General features: G+C 44.9%; 1 protein-coding gene across 1 annotated transcript in view; it reads right to left on the reverse strand.

The window, feature by feature from the left end:
- CACNA1B (calcium voltage-gated channel subunit alpha1 B) overlaps window positions 1–25,798 on the reverse strand; it is a 317,072-nt gene that overhangs the window by 152,258 nt on the left and 139,016 nt on the right. The window contains exons 7-8 of the mRNA XM_067308827.1: window positions 17,269–17,372; window positions 3,714–3,829 (exon numbers count right to left, since the gene is read on the reverse strand). Coding sequence (XP_067164928.1) covers window positions 3,714–3,829; window positions 17,269–17,372 — 220 coding nt within the window. The remainder of the gene's footprint in view (window positions 1–3,713; window positions 3,830–17,268; window positions 17,373–25,798) is intronic.

The raw sequence follows: 25,798 nt of genomic DNA on the forward strand, positions 1-25,798 counted from the left end.
CTTTTTGCTGTGCCAAGGCACATCCTTGACAAATTCACAAGCACTTTTTATTGGTACTTTCTTCCTTTTCATAGTCTTATTTTGCCACTGTAAAAAAATTAACGGTACTACTAGAATAAAGGAAAAATTTTCAAGTCAGTTACTCAAGGGTCAGGCTACTCCAGAAGTTTCATTCTTACAGCACAAATGTCTATTAAGACCAGTCATTAGTCCAGGTTTGGAACATGCTCAAGTCAGATAGCACTTAAAAGAGAGAAAGCAAAGACCCATTGTTTTCATTTTGAGGGCTACACAGTCCACAATTTCAGTATGAGGAGAAGGTTAATAAAGGATAACCCCCAAATCTTATCAGACGCATCCATTTGATGCAATACACAGAGCTAGAGATAATATAACATTATTCAGGTTACAAACGGAGAAGGCTGTCAGAAACTTTAAAGGCACTCAAAAGTGGTCAATAAATGATGAGCACAATGCTGAAATAAAATCATTGTTGAGAAATGGGAGGTTGTGTACAGATGAAGGAATAATTTTAGTTATTCAGGTACTGTACTTGGTTCTAAATTGGTTACAGCCCTTGACGCATAAACTTGAGCATTACTGAGAATAAGGAAACCTCCTCTCCAGCTCCAGCAACTACTCAGAATATGTAAAATATTACACAGCAAAAAGAACTAGATTAAGTATTAAAATGCCGCTTTATGAATCACTGGAATGCAGCGTTCCAGTCTTCCTACCTTGCATCAAAAATACATGAGAAAAAAATGAACAAACAAAACGCTCAGAAATGGGTACCATAAATATTAGAAAGCTGGAGAGGCTTCTATCAGAAGAGAGGGGATTGAAAAGATTGGGTCTACACTCTTCAGAGGGGAAAACGGGATGAAACACACAGCAGCAGCAGAGAAGTAACAAAAAGAAATACCAAACTTTCGTCCTGATATCTCCCATCATGACAGCATAGGGACAGACTCACTGTAGCAAAAAGGCAATATATTTAAAATTGAGGAAAGAAAAAATACATTTTTTTTAATCAAATGAACTGTTAATATGTGGAACTCCTTGTTACAGCACTGAAGTTAAGGGTGATAAAAGGATTTTAAAACAATTTTTACATGAATAACAACAATCTCCAGAGTTACATTAGAATTTAATACCAAGAGCTTTTGCTCTTTGCTTTTATGCATCCAGCAAGTATCATCTCACTGACTGGGGCTGTTGCAAGAGGTTTCTGCACAGGCTGGATTGTCCATGGCCACCAGCTCGGGCTGTCCCTGTCCCTCTCCCTTCCCCAAGCAGTTTGCTTTGGCCATCGCCCCACACATGTTACTGGACAAGGTAGACTGGCATGATCTAGTTTGGAAATTCATGTGATCCACTGTAATCATAGTTGAAATCCTGGCGTCATAAAAAGAAATGACAAATCCCCCTTGACTGCACAGTCCCAAATTTCAGTGCCTAAGAACTCCTGATTTCTCAGTTTTAGCTAGCCTTCATGCTGCCTTTTGTATTTAAAGATTTACTAACCTTGCTAAGTTGATTTTTATTATTATCATTATCTGGCTGTACAAGGAAGCCTTTTGTTACATTCCCACCGTATTTTCAACAATGCCTTTACAGGACGTTTTTATTATTCCCTGATTCAGCTATTTTACATACACTTTCCTGTTCTATATATCCTTCTGGATCCTGTGCCATTAGATAAAATACAAAGATGGGCAAAAACAATAGCCAGCCATTCCCACAGGAATGCAAAGTTTGGAGAAGACCATTAGCCACATGTTTTATAACTTTTCCACCTCAACTTTCAGACAAGTTCAGCTAATGACCTCTGCATAGCTGTTCTCGGCAGAACAGTCATCAAAATGATTCAAAGCAACCTACATCCCTGCAAGGGAGTTCTCATCTTTGTTTTACTGATGGGGAAACCGAGATTCAGAGACTGAGAAACCACAGGAGCCTTAAAAGCAAGATGGCAGTAGAGCCGATGCACAGCCAAGGCTTTCTCTGCTCCAGCCGCTGGATAAGCCATTAATTAATTTGAATCTGAGGAAGCCCAAAAGCTGTAAACAAATTAGAAGACAAATTATAAACAGAAAGGAAAGTGAATGGTTCTTTTCTTGAATCCTGCAGAACCACAGAATTAAAGGGAGATAAAGTGCGGTTACCTAATTGAGAGCAGTTGCTGTTGAACAGTCACAATGAATACAAGTCTGTCAATACAACTGGCACTCAATTGTCACTTCGTATAGTGCTATGGGAAAGAATGGGTTCAAGCCACCATATAAAACTGCTGCTACTTCTTCCTATTTTACATTTCAATGCTTCAGCCTTTTTCCTCTCTGGCCACATTGTCAAAACTCATGTCCAGACCACTATCGCCTGATGAGGCTACTGCAGTCTGGTCTTCAGCGCTCACAGGGGAATTTGCAGAAGGGCAGAGCCTCACAGCCCAGGGGGGCAGAGGAGCAGAGCACTTCAAAGGAGAAAACAGAAAAGCAGCAGGAGCCATGTGAAAATGTTATTCCAAATACTGGCTCCCCGGCTGTGCACATTAAACAGACATTGGAAGCTGTAACTCCAGGCAAAGAGCCACCTATTTGCAGAATGGTAACAGGATGTTTTTGCCCATGGAGTGCATGCAATTAGTTGCTGTGAGCACACGATTACTTGTTTGCACAAGCACATTTTAATCACATCAGGCTTCTTAGCATCAATACGGATTTCAAAACCAGGAATGATGAAAGGCCTTTTTAGTATCACACCAGCCCACAGTTTAGGAGCAACACAGAGTCACGGCTCTGCCACTAGTCTGTTGGCTGACTTCAGGCAAGTCACTATATACCGTTGGACCTCAGTTTCTCCATTTGTAAAGGGCAAGGATGAGGCTGACCTCCCTAGGCAGGCAGCTGAAAATCTGTTTCTGAAACCACCCCTTCTTTTTCTCACCACAATTATTTCAAAGGCATTCGCATGCTACTCAGGCATTTTAGTTTTGCAGAAAAGCAAGCAAGGAAGCAAACCGGCAACAGAAGTTTTCTTGATGTTAATGACTTGCACTTTGGTTATGCCAGTATAGACCGGCTACCCTATAATCCAGAAAGGTTATCAATAATCTTTGTCGTCAGTTAAAAAGCAAAAGAAAAACAGGCTATTTTTGTTAAATAAGTGCATTTGGGTGTTTGTTAAAGTTGATTATGGTTTGCAATAAACTGCAATATTCAGTTATAATAATTACAAAGCAATGTTAATATCTGCCAAGGCAAGTTTCATGACAGTGATCTCTGTAGCTCATAAGAATGATACTCCAGTGTAATTTACCAACAGTACTAAGAGAGGCTTATAAAATAGCTGTGTAAAGTAAATAAAATATAAATGACTCATATAAAGGAACGGTTTCCCCACCGTGAAGACTGTGGGGAACAGTCTATCACTTTTTGTATTAAGACAATTACTTTGATCCCAGCAATAAAGAAAGTTGACCCAGCTCCTTCATTTCTGCTTAACCAGAGACCTTCTGTAATAACTTTAGCATGACTACTCAGAAAAGAACCCAACAAAAATAACAAGTGCTGGCTGATCCCCGTCTACTCTTAGGTTAACTTGATGGCCAGCAACACCAAGGACTCATTCTGGGGCCCATAGTTCTCTATCAACACTAGACTGTCCATACCACAGAACTCCCTGAAACAACATCTGATCTCTCTCCTTACCTGCTTTGAAGATCCACTCCAAATATCCATTCAGTTCTCGTTCAATTTGCTGTTGTCTACGGAGTTTCAGGAAAGCTCGGCGATTTTCTACCCTCTCTCGTTCTTTGGCAAATTCACTATGGAGAGAGAAAAACGAGAAAGCACATGTCACAAAAGGTCAGGGAAAACAGGCAGCTCCTCTTTCATCCTTCAGATTATATTTCTGAAGCTCTGAAGCTGATAACGCCAGCAGCAAGTGGAAACCATTACATAGCACACTACGTATCATTGTCCAACAAGCTGTTTCTTTTATTCTACCCCATCTGTTTCTCTGTATCTCTCCTCTTGAAAGAGAATTGCAGACTGCCACGTGTACACACACTTCTTTTGTTCTGTGGCCATACAACACTGAGTACCATGAGATCCTGATGCACAACCAGGTGCTCCCATCCAGTCCTACAATACAAATTCTCTCTAACACTACAGGTTGTCCCCCATACCTCTCAGCATCGCTCAAACCACTACCCCACAGCAGAGCTTCCTGTAGAAGCACAACAACACTGTGTCACAGAGGCACCACCAGCCTTCCAGCTTTGGAAGAGATCTGCTTTTTCCTGCTAGCCTTTCTTGGAGTTTTCCCAGGCTCAAGCTGACTTTGACAAACAAGTCAAACGAGCTACAGGTGAGGAAAGGTACTTTGGTGTGATGGTGAAACATCCCAGGTGCTATGAGTTGAGGTTAAAAACAATGATCTTGCTATTTGCTAAAATGACATGGAAAGCAAGAATATGGACACAAATCCTTAGAACAGGACTGTACAGAAGAGTCAGAAAGTAACCAGATCACAGGAAAAAAAAAATCATCCAACCATCTAATCCCTTTACCAGCCTTTGCAAGAATATTGTCTGTGTACATCCTACAACATAGTTTGAAATGACGCTGTGATGACAGCACGGCCCCGGACCCCAGACACCGCACACTGAGGCTGTTCCCCAAACTGATTCATGTCACCGCTAGGAAGCTCTGATACTCCACCTGAAGCAACCTCTAAAGAGGTATGTGCCCATCCACCATTTAAGAGCTCAGGACCAGCCTCTGCAAACCCACACTTTGAGGGCACACTGAACAGGAGTTAGAGCAGGAGTGACTCCCATAATTAACACATTTGGTTAAAAGTGGGACCAGGCTTTTGTCTCTCACATATACCATTGGCTCACTCACCCTCCCATTTGACACATTCACTTTGCTGGGTCCTTCCTTGTAAACCTTCATTTAACTGCTGCGCCCTTCCATAATCCCACCTAATCATCCATTACCCACATGCTCCTCCATTAAAGCCAGCAAGGAGTAGGAGATGGGAAGAAGGAGGAATAACAGGGGAAAGGAGCTGCAAGTCCAGAGGCAGCTTTATATTCACAGCCTATCTTTTACCCTTCAAACCTGATGCTTTTGCTTAGTTTGGCAGGACTGTCTGACCCATGGAGCAGGGATTGCAGGGAGAAGTTGGCTCAGCATGGAGATGCACACTGATATCAGCCACTGATATGATAACTGCCATCAGCTGAGCTGCTATCTCGGTTTTGGCACCATGCTGCCAGTCTCCTGACTCCCCTCTCTGTCCCCCACCTGACAGCACAGCCTATGATCCCCATCCTGGAAAGAGAGGAAGCCAAAACCTCGCTCTGAATGGACAGCCTCTCCTTGGCATTCGGCACGTGTCTGCCTTGTGCTTCAGGAGCCCGCACGTGTCAGTCAGTTGCAATGCTGATTTTCTCCCCTCTTCCTTTCTAATGTTCTCATTTCTGGTTCAGCGCCTGCTAGTCGGGGCCACAGACCTCCTCTCGGTTTTGATTTCTCTCTGGAGGAGGAGGAATGAGATCAGACAGCACTTGGTGACAACATGCATTTAAACTGCCAGAAATGGGGGGGACAGGGAGGCCACACTTCCTGCATTATAGGGTTGTTTCACGGCAAATTTCCCAGCCATGGACTGTGCCAGATGGGAGCAGGAGGCAACACCCAATGGGGAGTTTTATGAAGGACTGCACAGTGCAGAAAGAACAGCAGATGAGCCATGGCACTGCCTCCCTTGGCCCTCAAGAGCATTCAAGGGAGAGCTTTGTTCGCAAACCTTCCATCCTCTCCCAGATCCTACCTGGCCTAAGGAAAGTGGAAGCTAACAAAGACTTATGTCTTTAATCTCATCTCTAAGCATGTAATAAAATGAGGTAGAAACTGTGCTAACAGTTTGTGTTACGAACATTCAGTAGTTCCTGAACAGTCGGGCACTCTTTTTGCAAGGCACCAGTGCAGAACATTACTAAGGTTAGAGCTACCTGCACCCACCAGAAGCAGCTGCAGGGAGGGACAGCTCTGTTCCAGTGCCAAGCAAAGAGTCATCACCGTCCCCAACAGCTTCAGTCTTGGCCTCTTGTTCTCACATTTGGCACTGCTGTAGAAGCTGTGAAAGTAACTTCCAGGAGAAGACAGTACCTCAGATCTCTTCTCACTGAGTATCTTCTGACTGCTAGAGAGCTCTAGCAAAATAGCCTAGGTTGAAGACCAGAGGGTTTTAATGTAAGGTCTTCCTGGTGAAGGAATACATTACGCTCTCTTTCTCCTACTATCTCCAGAGATTTGGCGAAGCTGGAACTTGTCAAAAGACCGTTTTTCTTTATGAAATATTCTAATAAAAACATGCTTCTCCCTCTTCCACTACATTCATCACCATTTGAAAATCAAAACATTCCCTATTTGAAGCAACTGGAAAACTCCCAGAATTTCAGTTTGAGGGGTTTTCAAAAAAGTTTCAGAACATTTTCAAAGAAAAGGGAAAAAAAATCCACTAAAACACCACATTTCATCTAAAACTATTTTGGTTGAAGATTTTCAGCCAGTTCTAAATGAGAGCACCAAAATCCCCAAAGAAGTCATTGGTAGCATGAAATAACTTTCCTGTTTTATTCGGCATAATTGCTATTTATGCCACTGACTTCTAAAAATCTCCCACATCACCAGAAGGGAAACCTGAGCAGGAAGTATGTGGCCTCCTCCCCACTTCTACCTCCAGGACTTTCTTCACAGCAGGTCCTCCACACTTCGGCCAATTCTGGAATGAGGAATATTGAAAAACTTTCACCCATTCTTGTCTTTGTCTCTCATCAACCACCATGTGCCCTCAAAGCCCCCAAAATATTCCTTTTTCAGTACTGTAAGGAGACATATTAGGATGAAGAAAACTGTGAAGGTTTGTAGTCTTGTGCACAGCACAGCACAGGAAGCACTGCTATAGGGGAAGCTGAGCTCTACCTACAATGCATTTTAGCTACAACATGACAATCATGAATAACTGATCCTATAGAGACAGCAGGCACAAACAGAAATCAAAGTAAGGACATTCATCATGGAAAACATATGCCATACCAGTCAAGCTAAATGTGTCACATTTTTCTTCTCGAGAGTGATCTGTGCTTAAAGTCACCAAGAAAATGCATGATTGTTGCTTGTCACCTTGGTGGGTGGAAGATTAAAATAAATCATGGTGTAAATATATACTGGAATAGCCACTTCAGGGAAATTCAGGAGCCTACCAGGCAGGAAAGAGGCAAGGCCAACTCATGAGTAACCACCAGGGTCAATAAAAGATTATTATCCAATGAAATCCTTACATGTACTTTATCCATCCTAGTCTTAAATTAAAAATAGTGTCACAGCAACCAAAAAGAAAAATAAATGCTCTTCCTCTCCTGGGTTTCTGATTAACTTTCCTAGATGGGAGCAAAGCACTAAGATAGGAGCATCATGTAACGTGCCTCCTGGTCTTGGGTTCCATAGAGCACTCTCAAGCTCAGCTACAACCAGGCTGCTCTGAGACTTCATCATATCATTCAACCTCTTAAGTTTAGGTTTCCTCCTTAAAAACTGGACAAAAATGCTTCCCACTCAGAGCTAAGTGGTAGAAGGAGATGGTATAGCATTACTGTCATTGCTACCACTAATAGTGATGATGATTAGCAATTCATGATAATAACGCAGGTAATTAGTTCCTCATTCAGAACAACATAAGCTACACAATCTCATCAAAACCAAGCTCTTCGAATGAGAGAACAGCCTTCATCTACTGAATATAAAGTACTGTTCAGAACAAGCAAAAAGAAGCACAAATCTCAGAAGGACTTCACCAAAGACTCCCAGGAGTTGAAAAGGACTTTTAGACTTATGCCTAAAACCAAAAAAAAAAAAAAAAAATCAGTTTTAAAATAGGCTTCACCTCCAGACCAAGTGCTTCAAAGGAAAGACTGAAGTGGAGCCTGGACGGCACGTGGCATTTAGGGATGCAGTCCTGCCTGGAAAAGTGCAACCCTCGAGAACCAAGAGGAGCCAGATGAATTTAAGAGAGTGAGCTGATAGAAAAGGAACTAGCAAGGCAAGCAGATGTGTGACTGCCTGGGCTAGTCACGGGCCAAAAGGAACTCTCCAGGTGGAGGAATAAATTGCCTGAGAGGAGGCTAAATCTGTAAGCTTTGTCGCGTGAATGTAAAGCAGTGCCCAAGAAGAGGCTTGGTACTTGACAGCCTCCTGTTAAACAGCCTATATCACTCGAGAGCAGAGAGAGGCAGGCTGGTGGCACAGGGTGGACTACGGCACCTTCCCGGGCTGCCTGGAGAGCGAGTCTCCCACCAGCAGAGGAGCACCACTGCGGAAAGGAAGTGCCAGAAGAGAGGCAGTGGTACAAAGTCACACATTGAGTTGTGCTGCTTGGTGGAAACAACTAAAGACCAGGAGGAGAGCAAAGGTTGTTATGGGGGCTGCCTGGATGAGGAGGGGTGAGGTGTTAAAAATTTGCCTCAGTTTTAGTCCACTGTTTTTACAACCAGCAAGCAAGGAACCTCAGAAGAGATTTGGTGCCAATTTTCCACCCAATTTTTGCATGTTCCTCACAATTAAGCCTTCAACAAGAGCGAGACTGAACTAGGAGTTTCCCTGGGAGGTTATGACAGGACCCCACCAACAAGAACATGCAGTTGCAGGACCCCAGAGATTTGTACATAAGACAGGATGGCTGTGATCCTAACCGCACTTTTCAGTAAAGTCAGGTCTCTTGTAGTCTTGACAGGCCGCAACCACTTGCTGGGGGCTGTATATCACTTACAAACTCCTCCAGAATCTCTTAGGTGACTTCCCAGTGCAAGGAACAGCTACACTTCCAAGCCTTCCCGCAGCCCGAGAGCATCCACATGCAGGCAGAAACACCTAGCTGCATTTTAACAGTGGAAGTCCATTTCCCACCATTCATTTTGGTTAATTAAACTGTGGGATAGAAATAGAGAAAGAGCCTCCACTCATTTTTTTCCCTTCACACTCAGGCCTCTTTGCTTCTGATGCAAAAAGTTATGACGGCCTGGGGTTTGTCACCTTGTCCAAACCCAGCCAAATCCCCATTGCTTAGGTTAAGCCCAACACACAACAGTGTGGCAGAGTAGATCACTGCACAGCAAATGCTCCTCATGCTCCTGCCATCCTGCAGGTCCTGCAGTACCTATGTGACTGAGTGTGCTGCCTTCTACATGCAGCCTCATCTGATACAATCCATTGCTTCTCCTAAAGCAGGTATCAGCTGGTCGTTTCTATGCCATACCTGTCAGACTGCCCAGGCCATGCCCCAGCTGCCAAAGCATCCTTCCTGCAGCAGTACCATCCCTGGCCAAAATCCTTCAAAGCCCCTCGCTGCTTGTTTCACCAGGGATCTGATCTTGTTAATATTGTTACACTTCACTCGCTAACCCCATTAGCATCCCAGAATTTATAGAAAAGCAGATTCTTCCTCCAGGGAACGAATTTATTCTGCAGGTTCATATCTCTGTATTTTGTCTTCCTGAAGCACAGTAAATCCTTTATAAGGGGAAATCTCTACCAAATGCAACCAAAAAAGCCCAACACCTTTATGACCGTAACTGTTTATACAACGAAGGACACAAAGCTTTGGCTGTGCTAAACAGCATGAGCAACCCTTTGAAACCTCTCAGAGACTGAATAATTTAGCAAAGACCCACCTCAGCCCCCCGACACAGCACTCCCCTGAGAGCCTGAAAGAGGATGTCAGGCATGCAGCTGCAAGAGAACAGAAATCCTGCTGCGAGGACCTTCCCGCAGCCCTGCAGGCCAGCTGTGGCCCGGCCACCTCAAAGCAGCCAGGCTTTGGTGTCACTCGCAGAAGCTGCTGCAGGAGAGGAACAAAGGCAGGCGCAGCAGGGCTGGCTTATTCAGGGCAGTGCACAGGGAGCAAGCGGAGGGGCAGGGGGGAGACAAGAGAGAGCGTTATTCAGTGCACTAACCTGGATGCACGTTACTAAGTTAGAAATAGAAGTGGAGAGAAGAATAAAATTTGGCCCAGGAAAGAAAAATATGAAAAACAATAAATCCAGGGGTAAATATCCAGAGTCAATACATCATTACAGAGAGATGCAGGAGGCAGCAAGACCAGGAGAGATCTAGGGATGACGACACACCAAGAATTACAGGGGAGCCTGCAGAACCTCAAAAGAGCAAGATAAGACAGGGCAATGTCTGGCTGCCTGCTCAAGAGGTATCCTGGTCAAGGGCTGGAGAGCTGCAAACCCAAAACCACATGGCTCAGGTGTGTCCATAGCTGGCACCTTGCACCCAGAAGGGCTGTAAACAAAATGAGAAAAAATGAGCAAGGATTAAAGAGCACAGTTTTTTTATTATTATTTCTTTTACAATAGCATCAGATATCTTCTCCATGGTAGATCCGGAAAACACTTCAAGATGAACCAAATTATGGTTATCCTCATTCACAGGCAAAAACCTGAAGTCCAGAGAAACTTGCAGCCAAACTAAAAATAATTTGGTGTCTCTGACCTCTTGATCTGTAAATGTGAACAGCAGAGTGTTGTCAAGTACCACTGGTTTTAAATATCTCCAAAAATTGAGCCCAACTCAGTACTGAGCATAGGCAAAATGTACCGATTATAAAGCCCATCCAGCACAAGAAGATGATGACAATTCGAGGGAGGTGGAAGAAATCTCATTCCATGGGTGCAGAGAGATCACTCAGGAAAGTGCTGGAACAAGGTGCAACTAAGCAAGTGAATCACCTGAAAAAACATCAGTAAGAATTTCTTCATGCTGGTAAGACTTGATACCTCTAAGATGGTGCCTTTCTCTCCCAGATAGAGATGCCCATAAAGACGGTTTGCTGAGAGCTGAGTTTTAAACATTGCTATTAAACAACAAGGAAGCCCAGAGGAGGACTGAGATTTTCTAGTGCTGAGGATGACAAAGCTTTGTGCTCCTCATCTGCCCCAAGTTGTCCCATCAGCTGCATAAAATCCCTAATATGCCCGGAGTTATCCATTTCCATCTGGCCTTCAGCTACAGCTGGCCAGGATCACAGTGGGACTGGACCCAGAGATGGAGCCTCTTGGAGGACAGACCCAGCTGGCTGAGCTGCTCAACTCGTCCTAATAGCCAACACTTAGGAATAAGGATTGGCTCAATCAATCCTGCACAGCTAGAGGTGCTTCTGCTTCTTCCTCATTGCTCTAAAGAGGGGGGAAAAATCGCTCTCCTCAACCAGCTGATAAGGGATGAAAGTACCACTGTGAGATTGATCTCTCAGCATCAAGCCAGGCTTCACAGCCACTTTCATCACTTGAGCATAGCAGAAGGATGCTTCAAATGCAAGGCAGACATGGAGTACATCATGCATTTCTAGAAAGAGAGAAGAGGAACAGTGCAAAAGTGAAGCTTTCAATGCATCTTCCTTTTTTTTTTTTTTTTTTACATTCAACTTGCACTGGTTTCACTTTAATTCCACCTGATCTGATATGCCACAAGTGCCACAGCTGGGCCAACCTGAGCTGAAGGAGGCAGTGATGGGGACAAAAAAAGGCTTCATTTATCCCATAATATCAATTGCCACTATCAACCCACTGCAAGTTCTGGGTGAACTTCTGGCTTTGTCCATCAGGCCTCCACCCCAGAAAAGCAGCAGCATCCCCAGATGGTTAGTTAGGTCTCCCATGTGGCATTCCTATACTACAGGCTCTAACTTCTCTGCCTTTCTGAGAATCTGCAGGGGAAAGGTAGTCCATCTCTCCTATACTAGCTCAAAACACAGAAAGAGCAAAGGGTCCGCACTTTGTAGGACATTTAACTTGGTGAGAGGAAGCTCACATGGAAAGTCTTTGTTCTATGACTACTTTTGTAAGAAGCATATATGCTTTCTCCCAGATTTGCAGCAAAAGCTTTGTTGAACAGGGTGGTGAGAAAGGAACAGAGGGACAGAAAATACTTATTTTACCCTCTTTCCCCTCTTTTCTGAGTACAAGCTGGGGAAAGACTAAAAATAAAGAGAACAGAATCTCATATCTTTTCATGATGCGGCTCTTCTGCTGCAAATAATTAGCAGCAGCCAAAGTGAGACCACAGCAGGTAACAGTGAACTTGGAACAAATCTGGAGGGAAAATGAATGATTGTCTCTAATGAGGAAGAAGGAGGACAGAAGAATGCTTTGCCATTATGACAAATTAATCATCCTGATTATTCTCCAGCCTCTGCACGTCTTGAGGGCTGAAGTTTTATGATCTCAATCCGGCAAAAATCCTCAGGATGGGAAAACATGTCATGAAACTCAGCAGAGCAAATCACTGAGACAGCCAGTTCAATGAGGTCTGAATAGGGTTGTGTTCTTCTTCCCAGTGAGCGGCTCTAAGAGCACAGAAGTCTCAGTGATCCAAGACACAGCAGTCAGAAACGGAAACAGAATCCCCTAGGGAGACTGCAGCACAAGACAGGAAGAGTGTTTAATGGGACTCTTCAGAGAACACTATCCCAGGCTGTACCCAAAACAAGGTACAGAAGTGGAGACTTAAGGTGCCTTTTAGCATGAACCATGAAAACTGCAGTAGGTCTCCAAGAAACCATCCTGAAAATTGCCTGAAATCACCCAAAGCCAGTGCTTTGGTGCCAACATGATTCCAGCAGGGATGCTGCGGTTCTGCTTCATGGGCACAACCCTCTTTAAACAAAGGAGCCTCTTGTTTGTCTGCAAGGTGTGAGCACTGTCCATCACTCTATCCCTTGGCCAGGCTCCTGCTGTCGTGAAGATGCTAGATTCATTGTAGCACAATGTCCCCCTACAGCTCTTACACCAGGTGCTCTCCCACAATAAGATACTGGTCTTGCACATCTCAGGACAGAGCAGATCTGGACAATGTTAGCAATCCTAAACAGGGAAGATGCAAGCTGGCCACCCTTGTGCCTCTCTGCACTTTGTTATTGCAGCCAGATGAGTAAACTTCAGGGAAAATCATTGCTCTTTATTAGCTGGTCTGGAAATGCCTCAGGCTTCACTATAAATATTTGAGGACATGACAAGCGGCATTTTTCACACTCGAGGGATATAGACTCTCAGTACTCAAATGTATCGTCCACAGCACGCTGCCTTCTCCAGCCAGGCCTGCTGCTGTCTCACCACCCTCACCGCTCCCCACCGCTGGGTGAAACAGTGCCAAAAGGCACTTAGCCTTGAAATAAGTTAAATCACCTTCCTCAGAGCATCCCATGATAACATTTATCCTCTTTGTATCATGTAATCCAAAGCATCAAAACAGTACCAAATGCATTGTACAGAACCATCAAGCCCATTACCAGGCAAAATTAATATCCAGTTCAACAACTCAGTAGAGAACTCCATAAACTCATCAGCCCACAGAAGAAAGATGCTAGGCAGGCTGAGAGGGGGCTGAGGGACAGCAGGGGAACAGCAGGATGAGAACAGTAGCACTAAGATCACTGCTAAGGGAGGGACCCTGGGAAGCTAAAAGGCAGAGCGTTGACAGAGATGGGTGGCAGTCTCCTGGTGGCAACAGCTGCCAGGGCAGGATGGCAGAGGGCTGCAGCCTGCCAGGAAGAAGGCAGTACAAAAGGTTAGAAATGACTGTATGATGGTCAGAAATTTTGCATTTGTAGTTGGTGGGGGGGAGGGTTCCTCTCTTCGCTGGAAACAGCAGAACCATGTGCACAGTTCAAGAAAAACACCTTACCATACTCAGAGTTTGAGAACAGCATCGTCCGTGTCTGCTTGTGACGTACAACCTTGCAAGGGCGAAACTGCTACCATTTTTACCAGACACCTGCCCTTAGCGTGGAGGGGAGCAGGTATGGCAGAGTATCTGCTTCAGCCCACATCTTTGGTAAAGGAGAACTCAACATCCCTAATTGCACCATCAGAAAAAAAGACGTTCCCAAGAACTCCACACCCCATGGCCTAAGACTATTGGGGAAATCTGAATGTTCGTACCAGCGCTACAATGAGAGCTGAGCACAGCTGACAACCCGGCCCACGGTGCTTGCATCCGAGAAGGGAAGGGAACAGAAGGCAGAGAAAGCCGTTCCAGGAGGGTATTTAAACATTAACTGATTACAAGAGCACTGGCAGTGCTCTGATCAGCATGCATGAGGAAGACACACTGTACAGCAGGCAGAGTCTCGTTTAATCTGAATTACGGAGCCAACATGCTTTTAATTACATCTTTAGCCACACACTCAGAGGATATTGTATTATCAACTGTGACCCAAGATTTCGGGTTATTTTTATACCAAGATTTTACCAACACTCAAAGATTTACGCATCTCCTTGCCAGTTTCCCATCTCTGCTTTTATTACAATTCCAAAGAAAAACAGGGAAGGGGAAAGGCTGTTTGCTCTTTATTTTAAAGTAGGTATCTCCTCTTCTGTAACATTTGCAATGCAAATGCTGCCATATTTTGCTAGCAGATGAGACTCGGGAACCTAATTAGTTCAATCTATCTACACTGTTCAAACAGATAAGCCCTGGAGCTAAGCCCACCTTTATTAGGTATCTGCACACTGTTGACATGAGTTCAAAAATAACCACGGAAGGGTATAATCTAGTGTCAGTAGGAAGCTCAATACCTTTGTTATCATTTCAGATTATTTGCATTGCCATAATCTGTGATAGTGTCCCCTTTACCTGTTTCAGAAATCTATACCTTCCCTATTGCCAGCCAGGGAACACAAATATGGGAGAGGGAAATAGTTCAAAACTAACAGCAATGAAAAATACACAGGTAAAAGCCTTTGCTGTGGTTTTCTATGGTGTGGTTGGTGGCATGCTGAAGCTTAACCCCTAATGTCCGTGATGTATATGGTAAAGTACTGGAAAATAAAACACAGCTTGACCAACAGGGCTTTTATGAAGGAGGACAATAATGAAGACAGTGCACAAGCCTAGGAAACCAGTGATCTAATTTCTGCTTTGCAAGTGTTTTCTTATAGGGGTTATATCTCCTCTTTCTACCCCACCGTTCCTTCCCTGTAAGGTGGGAATGGGAAAGAGGGCAGAGCACTATATCACCCCCAGGACACAGCGAGGATAATATTAAAGGCTGTGAGTTGCTCGGATCATGAAAATAAGAAGCAGGTGAGTGATTGCTGAGTTAACTCTGTTCATGGGGTCTTTGTAGAACCCCTAATCCTAAATCAACTTTGTTTTATAGAAGCAGGAAGGTGGGATATATTTGAGGATCTCCATTGGAGAAGCAGCTAGCTAACGCTGTCACTGTAAGGTGGATTGCATTAAGTCCTTGGGTGAAATTCTACCATATGGTAGTCAGTGTGTGTTTGCCATTGACCTCTTCTCTGTGGTTCTCTTTTATGATCAAAACTTCCACGCACAGAGACAAGCGCAAAGAATTGTGCTTATAACCTCCAGCAGAAATGCATTTTTTCCGAAGTGCTGTGCTGGGGCTTTTGGCTAAGAACGTAATGGCAACAATCTCTGTGTTCAGAGGTTCAGGGCTGGTGTCTTTCCATCACAGGACCATTTCAGACATACCCACGTTCCTTCAACTCCACAATGCCTGCAAGCCTATCAGGAGCCTGCTGAACAATGTGGTCAACATCTGTGCTATGATGTTTATTTTCTTCTCTCCTCAGGAATTATTCCTGCCAAGGACATCAAACCACTATGCAAAATGGAATTTAAAAGCTTCCCTCTGTGGAGAAGATGTAATTATCCTTACCATTAACAAAGGGAAACTTAATGCACAGAGCTGCATTTTTTTATAGGATATACGCACTTCTATTTTATTCGTATCTTGCCCCAAGCAACAAGAGGCTTTCAGGAGAGCCAGACTGAGGTCTCCATCTTTTGGTCACTGAACACCCTTGAACCCAGCACAAAGGAACGGGAGCCTACAGGCTTCTGAGGTTTGTTTTAATTCACAAGTATCATTCCAGCTAACATGGGCTGACCACACTGGAACGAGGTGGATGAACTATGCAACGAACCACCTGGCTTTGGTTAGATGATATGTCGGATAAGTATGGCCGCAAAGCTGTTCATTGCAAAGCCGTTCGTTGCAAAGCCTCTGCTGTGACAAGTTGTCTGACGAATGGCTTTGATTCAACATTATTGATCATGACCATTACGCCTGGACTGAAGGACCAGCAAAGTGCATCGCATGGCCTGCTCCCCGACCCTCCTCTGTATCAGCCCATCTCCCACTGCTCACAGCTGCACTGCTGCCTCCCTGCTCCTCCCCCCACATGTGCTTTGAGGATGAAAGGCCTCAACAAAATAATAAAACTGGGCATGAATCTGTTGTTTGGAAAACATTTTTCTTACTTAACTTAAAGATAACTTAAAGAGCAAAGGGTGAAACACTAAAGGGCTTTTGCCACTCAGCAGCATTAACTCTTTTCTCTCTTCCCCAGCTGCCAAGAGCCAGAAGTGAATCTAGACCTTTATACGTACACCTGGATGGGCTAGGAAGAAATTGGGTGTGAAATGAGATGTCAAAATCTAAGAGCTTGCAAACCATTAAGATGACTCAGGTGGTTAAATCCAAATCAAATTTCTACAAATGCTGGGGACATTCCAGCTAGGCTTCAAACTTGGCAGCTTGGTCTCTACAATGGCCCAAACACAAAACTCATGCGCAAGGAATACTGAATCCTCGGCTGACACCAGGGATTTGAGCATCAGGAGACCAGTGTGTCTCCAAAATCCAGACATCGGCTTAAACTGCTAGGGGTTTTCAAAAACAAAAAAACAAAAAACAGATCTTTTAATTGCCTTTTGAGCTTCACATTTTCTTCACGCTTCCCCATGCTGTGCAGTTAGACCAAATGCATCATGAAAACTCTGATGACCAACTCCAGCATTCAAGCTGTTACATTGACACCAGTGAGTTCCTGATGGATTTCAAGACAGGGCAGCAGTAAGCACAGCCCCAAGTCACTATAATTACATGGTGTTCACGTAACTATTGGGTCCGGATTCAGAATCATCCCAATTAATGATTTTTCACCAGTTTATCCAGTGTCCTGAGGCTCTATAATCTTATAGAAATACCCCATAGCAAGGAAAGGAAAGGGTAGGAAATGTGTGAAGGGGGACAGTGTACAGTGTGATGTACCACCCCGTTTTCTGTTTTGCACCTACATCCTCTCCACAGTACCAAAACTAACACATCTTCCCTTCTTCTATCCAGGTGGAAACAAACAAGTCATTAGTGCCTTACCCTGATAAGACGCCCAGCACCAAGTTGAGCATGAAGAAAGAGCCAATGATGATGAGAGGGATGAAGTAAAGCCAGTTCCATGTATTTCCTGCAGCATCATTAGTCTGGAAACAAAGAGAAGGGGAGAGAGAAAAGCAAATATTAATCAGCTTCAGAGACAAAATACCGGACAGAATATGCAGGGCAGAGGCCACAGGAGATTCCCCTCAGACTTCCAAAGGACTGTTCACCACTGATACACTACTTAGCTGTTACATGTTTGCCTGCATTTCAGCAGGCAAAAGAACTGAGGAAGCAAGCTGAACATCCCACTGTCCACATCACAGTTCACCAGCAGCTCCAGCAAAAATTTCATCTCTAATTCCACAGATCCAGACTGACCCTGCTGGGGGGCCAAAACACGTTTTTAAATGACCTACCTCTGTGCAGAAGCAGGCCTTCTGCACCAGTCTCCTCCCTCCCCACCTTAAGTCTGAGTTAGCATGTGCTGAGCATCGGGGTTGTATTTACATCTGAATTGAGACACAACAAGGGGAGGGAACCACAGGCTTCCGTTAATCTGCGCTGAAATTAAGGCAGTATGTGGCACCGTGCCCAAAATCTGTATGTGCACACAGAACAGGAGAAGACAAGTAGTCTGCAAGAAAAGGAGGCATCTTCAGAGCAATTGCAATTTCACATCTGCTTACTCAGCACTTTGGAACTGTGTCATCAAAACCCACGTCTCAGACTGAGTAAGCAACAGTAGAGATTAAGGGGAGGGAAGGCTGTTTTAGTTTATGACAAAGTTTCTGCATTCATCAACCACAAGGGAGCTCTTTAAGGAACTGCTGAAAAGTAGAACGCCACATGGCCATTACTGAAGCCAAGTGCCTAGAAAAATGCAAATTCTTCTCTTGTGAGTGAAGAATGCAGCAATCTGAGAATGGGCTGATGTGGAGCATGAGACAGGCAAAGAGCAAAATAAAACAAAAGACCCAAAGGCACTCTCCTCCTCCTAGGCATGAAGAATAACAGATTGCCTCACCACAAACTCAGCGCTGACCTGCCTGCCCACTACAGAGATCGGCAGAGACTGCAGAGAAGCACTCACAAACATCAGCTTCAACAAAATACATTAATCCAAATTTATACTGGTGCCTTTTATTTATTATTGGTGGTGCTTTTTAGTCACTATTCCCAGTCATATTTGAAAGTGAGACTTTGCTTGCAGAAGCATCCGCAGGAAAAGGGCCTTAAATGCAGCCATGAATATTTCAACCATATGTGCTCCTTATGCCACCTTGCAATGTCTCCGAATACGTAGACATCACCCAGTAAACAGGCAGAAACAACATGCAGTGAGGGTGACTGAAGTCAGAGCATTTCTTACAGGTGCTTACGGTACTGATGGAAGTAAATACCTTCCAAGACATTTTTAATATGGTGCATATCTGCATAAATCCCTCCTCAAGTAGCAGACTCTGGATCAAATGAATGACAAACATTTCTCCAAATAGCTAACATATTCAGAAACATCTCTGTCAGTTGATCAGTGACTCACCCAAAACAAGAACTAATGCAGCCACAAACCAACAGCGCTAAAGGCAAACCCAGTGTGAGACAGGCAAATGAACTGGAAGAGAAAACAGGTGGGGAAAACGAGAGCGCAGAAAGACAGAGAAAACTGTCCAGTTCATTCTCTCATCACTGAATTTTTAATGCCTTTTCCAAAACCTGTTGTCGCACCCCAGCAGCATTTCTTCTTTCACTGTTTTGTCTCTCTGTTCCTCTCTCTCTGCTTTTAGCTGTTCCCTATTCTCCTGCTCCACTTCTGCACAGAGGTGTTCCGAGCGTACAAGGACGCTCATCCTCGGTGCCTCTTCCCCGACACACGCAGAAAAAGGGCCTGGGACAGCCCCAGCCTGATCTCTTGGGATTAAGCTGCAAACCCCCTATTTTTATATTTAGAGGCTGTTATTCAATTCTCATTGCATCGACCAAGACGGCAGCCCTCGCGCCACCAGCTGGAGCCAACACTTCCCGTCCAGCAAGGCTGGGAACTGCCACCAACCCAGCGAGGGGGGCTAGAAAACCAGCACGGAAGAGCCAGAGGAAGGGAACAGATGGGAGAGGGGAAACCACATAAACATGCAAGGAGAGTGCAGCAAGTTCAATATTGCCAAATGATCGTTTATCATTTATTTATTCGTTTGAAGCCCAAACTTGGCGACAGATCCGCAATTCCATGCCACGATCAAAGCCTTTAAAATGAAATGTGCTGAAATACGACTAATTAACCACCCTCTTCTGAGCGTTTGCTAGACCGCCTTCTGCTCAGGGCAGGGCCAGGGCTTGCTCTGTTTGTTCTGTCTCCCGCACAGGCGCCCAGGACAAGCGGGAGGGCAAAACACCGGGCAAAAGGGTCAGTAGAAAACTTCTGAGAGCGCAGAACCTCCACGGACATGAAGGATCTTTCCCAGCGCTCCCAGACTTGAACCCGAGAACAGCTTATGGCACCAGCTCTGCCACGGTGAGACACTCTAATGAATCAAAGTTGTGAGCTGCCAGGAAAACCAACCTCTTCACCTTCAGGAAAAGCCCGCAGAGGCCTGCGGCCACCTCTGGCTGTGCTGAGCAGAGGAGGGCAGCTCTCCATGCGCAGAGCAACCAGGGCTTGGGTTGCAGCCCAGCTCCAGGCCTGCTCATTAAGCAGGACAAGGCAACAGACCAAAGCAATTTTTATGTTCTAGCTAAAACACTTCATTGGTTTAACGCCCGGCTCACTGTCACGGCTACCTGATGCTAACCACAGGTCTAACCTGATAGGGAAGAAGTAGAAATAAAATACTGGTAATAACGTGCCAGAATTACATCAAAATACAGGCAGGCTCTCTCACTCCTTAGGAAAAACTGCTGCATTCGCTGATTAATAACAGGAGCAGGACCCTTCACAAGCACCGCCTGAAAAACGCCCACGTCAAGCTGAAGTCTGGGTCAAGGAGCGCCCCAGGCACAGAGGGTGAGCAGCTCACATCAGTTACACTTGCCAGCATACAACACCCGGAGAAGTGGTGCTCTACTGTAGGAAACTGAGGCACAGAAAGCCCAAGAGACACTTTCCAGGTCAACAGAGGAAGCGGAAAACCAGGGAACTATCTCAGGCATCGAAAGCCCACACAAACAGTCCAGCCCCTGGAGTGCTCTCGCCGACAAGCCCCGCTGCATGGCCTCCTCTGCATAATCTCTCTGTTCCTCTCCAAGCTACTTCCACCCTCTGTTCTGGTGCACTTATTAAGATGCACCCACAATACCTAGTCAAATGTGGTGCCTCCTCTTCCCATCCCTCATCTTTTTTGCCAAAACATATAACCCACCCCACAACAGCATCTCCACAGGACTCTGCTTCATCGTTCCCCTTGAAGCCTGATGCCTCTGTAGAGTAGGAGTGCCTGGGTCACCAAGGACAGCTGGAGACCAAAAGACAACTTTTACATATTAGCTCTCTGCACAGCTGGTTTTAAGTTCCCTTCTCCCTTTCATGCAGCACCTAGCACACTGACAGCATCCTCTAGCAGTGACACCAGTGCCACCTCTCTTTGGAGATAGGCAGGTGAATACTGTCATCTATAACAAATGCAAAGGCTAAAAATCTGCTGTCCTGCGGGGAGATTAATGCCCTGAGCTCCCAAATAAAACCAAAGAGAACTGAGTGTACTCCAATAGGCACGAGATATTTCCCACAGCGAAGCCTTCAGTGACTTGTCCAGTACCAGAGACAAGGCTGGTATGAATCCTCAGACTTTCCTGTCTCTCAGACTCAGAGAGCTGCTAGGCCCTTGCTTCATTATGTTGATAAGATGGCAGCTCTAATTCATTTAAAGATGTGTTTTGGAACGATTAGCTTGAAAGCCATGTACTCCTGTTTGCAATGTGCTGCAGAGACCAAAAATGTTTTTATACTACGATTTATGTTCCTTTCTGCAGCCCTAATCCTGGAGGCCATCTGCGGACACGACTCGTGTTTCTTGGAGCACATAGAGAACCAGAGCCCTTGTGCCTGCCCTGAGAAAAGTTTGTCATGTCACTAGAGCGTCTCAGTGCTGCAAGACCAGAAACAGCTGTATTCTAGCCAGCCCAGTTCCGCCACCACAAAATGGGATTTCTTCTCCAGCCAGCACAGGTCAGCAAAGCCCTGCCCGCTCCGTCATCTCCCTCCCACGCCAGGCACATCGCAGAAGTGCACCACCGCCTCTCCAAGGACCCTACCTACTTTCAGCTCAGCACTCCCCGCGGCTGGGGCATCACCAGGGGAACTTCACAAAGCGTCAGCCTCGCAGCCGAATCCCACTTTCGGCTGACTTCAAACGGCGCTGATCAAAGGGAGCACCTGCTCGTTTGGTGGGGAAAGGAGCATGTAAACACTCCGCGGCAGTTCCTCATCAGCAAGGCTCCCGTCAACGGTGGAGAGTTAGTGGGAAAAATATGACAGCCCCTGCAGAAGAAGATCCACCAGCCCCCAAGAAAGGGAAGTCTGTGCAGTTTCTACAAGACTTGCTTAATCATGCTTTGCATTAGTAATGCCTGACACGCACAAAGTTAACTTTGGTTCACACACAGCCTTGTGAACAGGCAAATTACTGCCTCTATTCAATGGGGTGACAAATCCGAGGTCTGGGGAGATTTAGAGGTTGCAAATTAGAGCAAGTAAAGCAAAGAATAATCCCTGCAATCCTCCCCTCCTTTTTTGCTGAGCAGACAGCACACCTGCCCACACATTCCACATTCCTCCAGTCTTCTGCAACAGAACCTAAATCTACATTTTGCATGGGAAGAGAGATGGGGGATTCCCAAATACCTAGATGCATTCCACCTACCAGCAGCCCATGAATCAAATACTAAGACCATGCCCCAAAGGTACCTTAGACCTGAGGGATCACTAATCTGGAGTCGATGGTTCCTTCCAGCGAATGCGAACAGAAAACCTGCCACCATTTTGCGCTGCCCACAACCCCATTCAATGTATGTCAGGGACCAAGCAAGCCAGGTAGTGATAGCACATGTTTAAATAACCTATTAAACATTGCTGAACCTGATTAAATCCTCTTGGGCAAGACAAAAGCAGCAGAACAACAAAGACCTTCACCGTAGGAAAATGCTGGATGGTATTGGCGGAGACTCAGAATACCCCGTTCAAAGACTGTCACATGGAGGTGAATGTAAGCAATAAAGAAAACAGCTGAATAAAGTCTTGCATTTCAGCTGGTTTCCAAGTTTCTGGTCAAAATACAATCATTCTTCTTGCCCTCCTCCCAAAATCTGCTCCATCTCCACTGGCAGCCAAGGGAGAGAGCTCAGAGCCCAAGAGAGCTCAGGGATGTCCACACACAAGGCTGCACCAGTCTAACTGTCACCACAAACCTTCACGTGAGCACACTGGCTTTAGTGTAAGCAACTTATCCCATCTGGCTTGCAATCAGCTCCCGATCAATATAAACTATACAGACTTTATGACTCTGACTTGCACAGGTTAGGATGTTAGCGCAGGCCAGCTGGTCTCCGCAGCAGACCTCTTCTGCGCCTGCGCCCTGTAGGTCCACGGTGCAAACTCGCTCCTAATCGCAATCTGCGCTAAGGAAGAGCGCTCGCAGCTCTGGGACAAATTCACTCTGCCTCTAGCAGCGGCAATGCACAGATGAGCTATACAGCAGCATTCACCAGAGCTCCTCCGCCAGCGCCCGAAGGCCTTCAGCTGTTGACCTTGCAACTTCAAATGAGTCAGCTTCAAATGAGACCTTAATCTAATTCATCAGCTGACCAAGTATGTACTCCAAAACCATTACAAGTACAAAATCAAATTCATCCACTCAAACCACCACAAAGTGCAGTGTCTACAGAAGCAAAGCATCAAGTCACAGACGATCCTACAACGTCGGCACCACCCTGGTCATCAGACCCCAGGACAAAGTCCTCCCTGGTTGGTACTGCCTGGGAATTTCCAGCTAGGGTTCCCTAGATATGCAAAGTGGCTGTTTGGGGCTTTCAACCTGTTAGACTCCCATTTACCCTTAGAATTATTCCACATTTTTACCAGCGCAAGAGCAAAATGATTCATGTCTCTAAACAAGGAGCCACTTTGCTATTTACACAAGTTTCTTCTTCCAGCTGCTTTGACAGACACAGAAATCCTGAGGCAATTGCCCCATATCTCCAAGGAAGAAATTCTGCCATCACATTGCTCAGCACATTCTCCAACAGTGTGAAAAAGAGGCAATTAAGGGGCTAACACAAACTATTGTAAATGTTTCCAGACTGGGGTTCAATAACCAAGGGATCTAATTCGACAGAGATAGGCAAGGCAGAAACACCACAGACCATTAGCTCTTTACTATGTTTTTATCAAAATGCACAGGATACCTGAAGTTTACTCACTTTTATTTAATTTAACCAGTGGCAGAGTCTGACTTATCTGGGGCAATCAAAATACAGTCTTTCCTTAGATAAGTGCTTTTGCATTGGGGAAAACTCTCAGCTGTCTTAGAGCAGTGAACTTTGTTTACCTTTCATCTGATTTTTCACAATTCTCTCCTTGCTTCTTCTGATAATTAGCAAGGCTATTTCTGTTTGATTTATTGCTTTCTGTCCCTACTCTTAGCATTAGGTGAACACTAAAATTACCAAGAACAAAAACAAAAGTTATAAGTAGGGCACAACAAGCACATGGAGCCCTACTCTAACCAGCACATTTCCTCCCAGCACCCAGTGTCTCCCACTGAGCCCTTCACCAGAGAAAGAGGTAACAGATCTTGCACAAGAAGGTACAGGGGCAGCAAATCCAAATTTGCTGAGAAAGGTGATTCTCAGTTCAATCTGGAGAATTACTGACTACCTACTCTTAACACAAAATAGGCACAGACTCAAATGAAGTTTAATCTGGTCACTTCTCTAGGATGCTACATGTTGCATATTACCATGGATCCCAAAGTGTTGATCTTCAATGTACAAATCTTCACTTTTGGGAAATGAAAAAGTGCTTTCACAGATGGAGTATGATGTATACAAGCTTCATATGTTTATAAATAGGTTCAAATCTCAATCTAAATCACATCCAAAGTCCTTGAATGCATATCTGTGGTCAGGCACAAGCTCTGGAGCATGGCAGAAGAAAGCTGGATTGATCTCTAATACAACCCTAGGAGTCCCCATGCCTGCACTGAGACAGGCTGCTCATGTTGTCTTGCTCAGCCAGGTATGGCACCCTCTGTTTCAGTGCCTCACATCAAGAGGGCCCTTTCCCAGCAGTGACATCAGCCCAGATCCTCCCACAGGGCACCAAGGACACATCAGCAGCCAACCTGTGGGTGCTTAACCCCAGGGAGGTGGACACTTACAACACGGAGTATGAAGTATGCTAGGCTTTAGACCAATCTCTTACTTATCTACCTAAAATTGTAATTTAAGCCTGAGAAATGAAGACCAATAGACTTAACATAATTAAGTCACCTAACTCCAGTCTCCTTCAACAACAGTTAGATACCTTGATGCCTTTTCAATTTGGCCCAAGAAAGGGATAGCAAAGCAGAGGACTTCCACAACTAAGCCAGCCCGCAGAGTGCACCTACCTGTGTGAGTTCTCTGGGCTACACTGAAATCACAACCAGAAATGCCCTGCAAGGCTTTAGTCCCTTGTGAGAACCCCACATCTCCCATAAAACAAGCAAATGGAAGACAGTTCTGCAGGAAATGGAGATATCAAAAGGCCTTGGAAGGAGGGGGAACACCAGCAAGCAGTTGGCCAGGACATGTATGTGGCCAGGCAAGTTATTGGGGGGGGGGGGGGGCATGCATACTTTTATTTTTAAAGAACCAGGTTCCCCTTGGCTAGGAGAGGAACATGTATACAATGCCCTTCATAATGGCTTTTTTTTTTCCCTGCAGTTATCTTTGTTCCTTAAACTGCCCTATGTGATAATTTGCTCTTTTTGCTCTCAGTAAGCTCTCTAAATAGTTAGTACTTTGTGGTTCCTATAAAAATGTTATTATGTGCAAAATGCCAACATCCGATTTAACTTCTGATCTACTTGACCACAAGTAAATAAACAACCTGCTCCTCCATCCTGTCTTTTTTCCTCCACTCTCCATTAAACCTGAGAGCACTCCCCCTCCCTGTACTGCAGCAGGACTATTCTTGTCTATTCCAGGCAAGAAACATTAATTATCATTTATACTGTACTAGCAACTGAAACCCCAGGGGAGAGTCTGAACCACATTCTGCTGACAGCCCTACAGAAAACAATTCTGCCCCGAAATCCAAGCCAGTACTTAATCTGAAGTTTAGGCAAAGTATTTATCAGATTAGAGCACAGAACATTGCCTCTCCACAAGGAACATAATCTCATGCCTAAAGCACAGCAGGATAGTCAACATTTTTTTTTGTATCTCATGTTTTATTTTGAAAAAAGGTGGTCAAAAAAATGGGGCTGGATGGATTTGTGTAAACTTCTTCAAATACTGAAACCTCAGAAATAGGTCCAGGGCACTTGGAGACAGT

This window comes from Apteryx mantelli, chromosome 21, assembly GCF_036417845.1.
Source record: "Apteryx mantelli isolate bAptMan1 chromosome 21, bAptMan1.hap1, whole genome shotgun sequence".
Lineage (NCBI taxonomy): Eukaryota > Metazoa > Chordata > Aves > Apterygiformes > Apterygidae > Apteryx > Apteryx mantelli.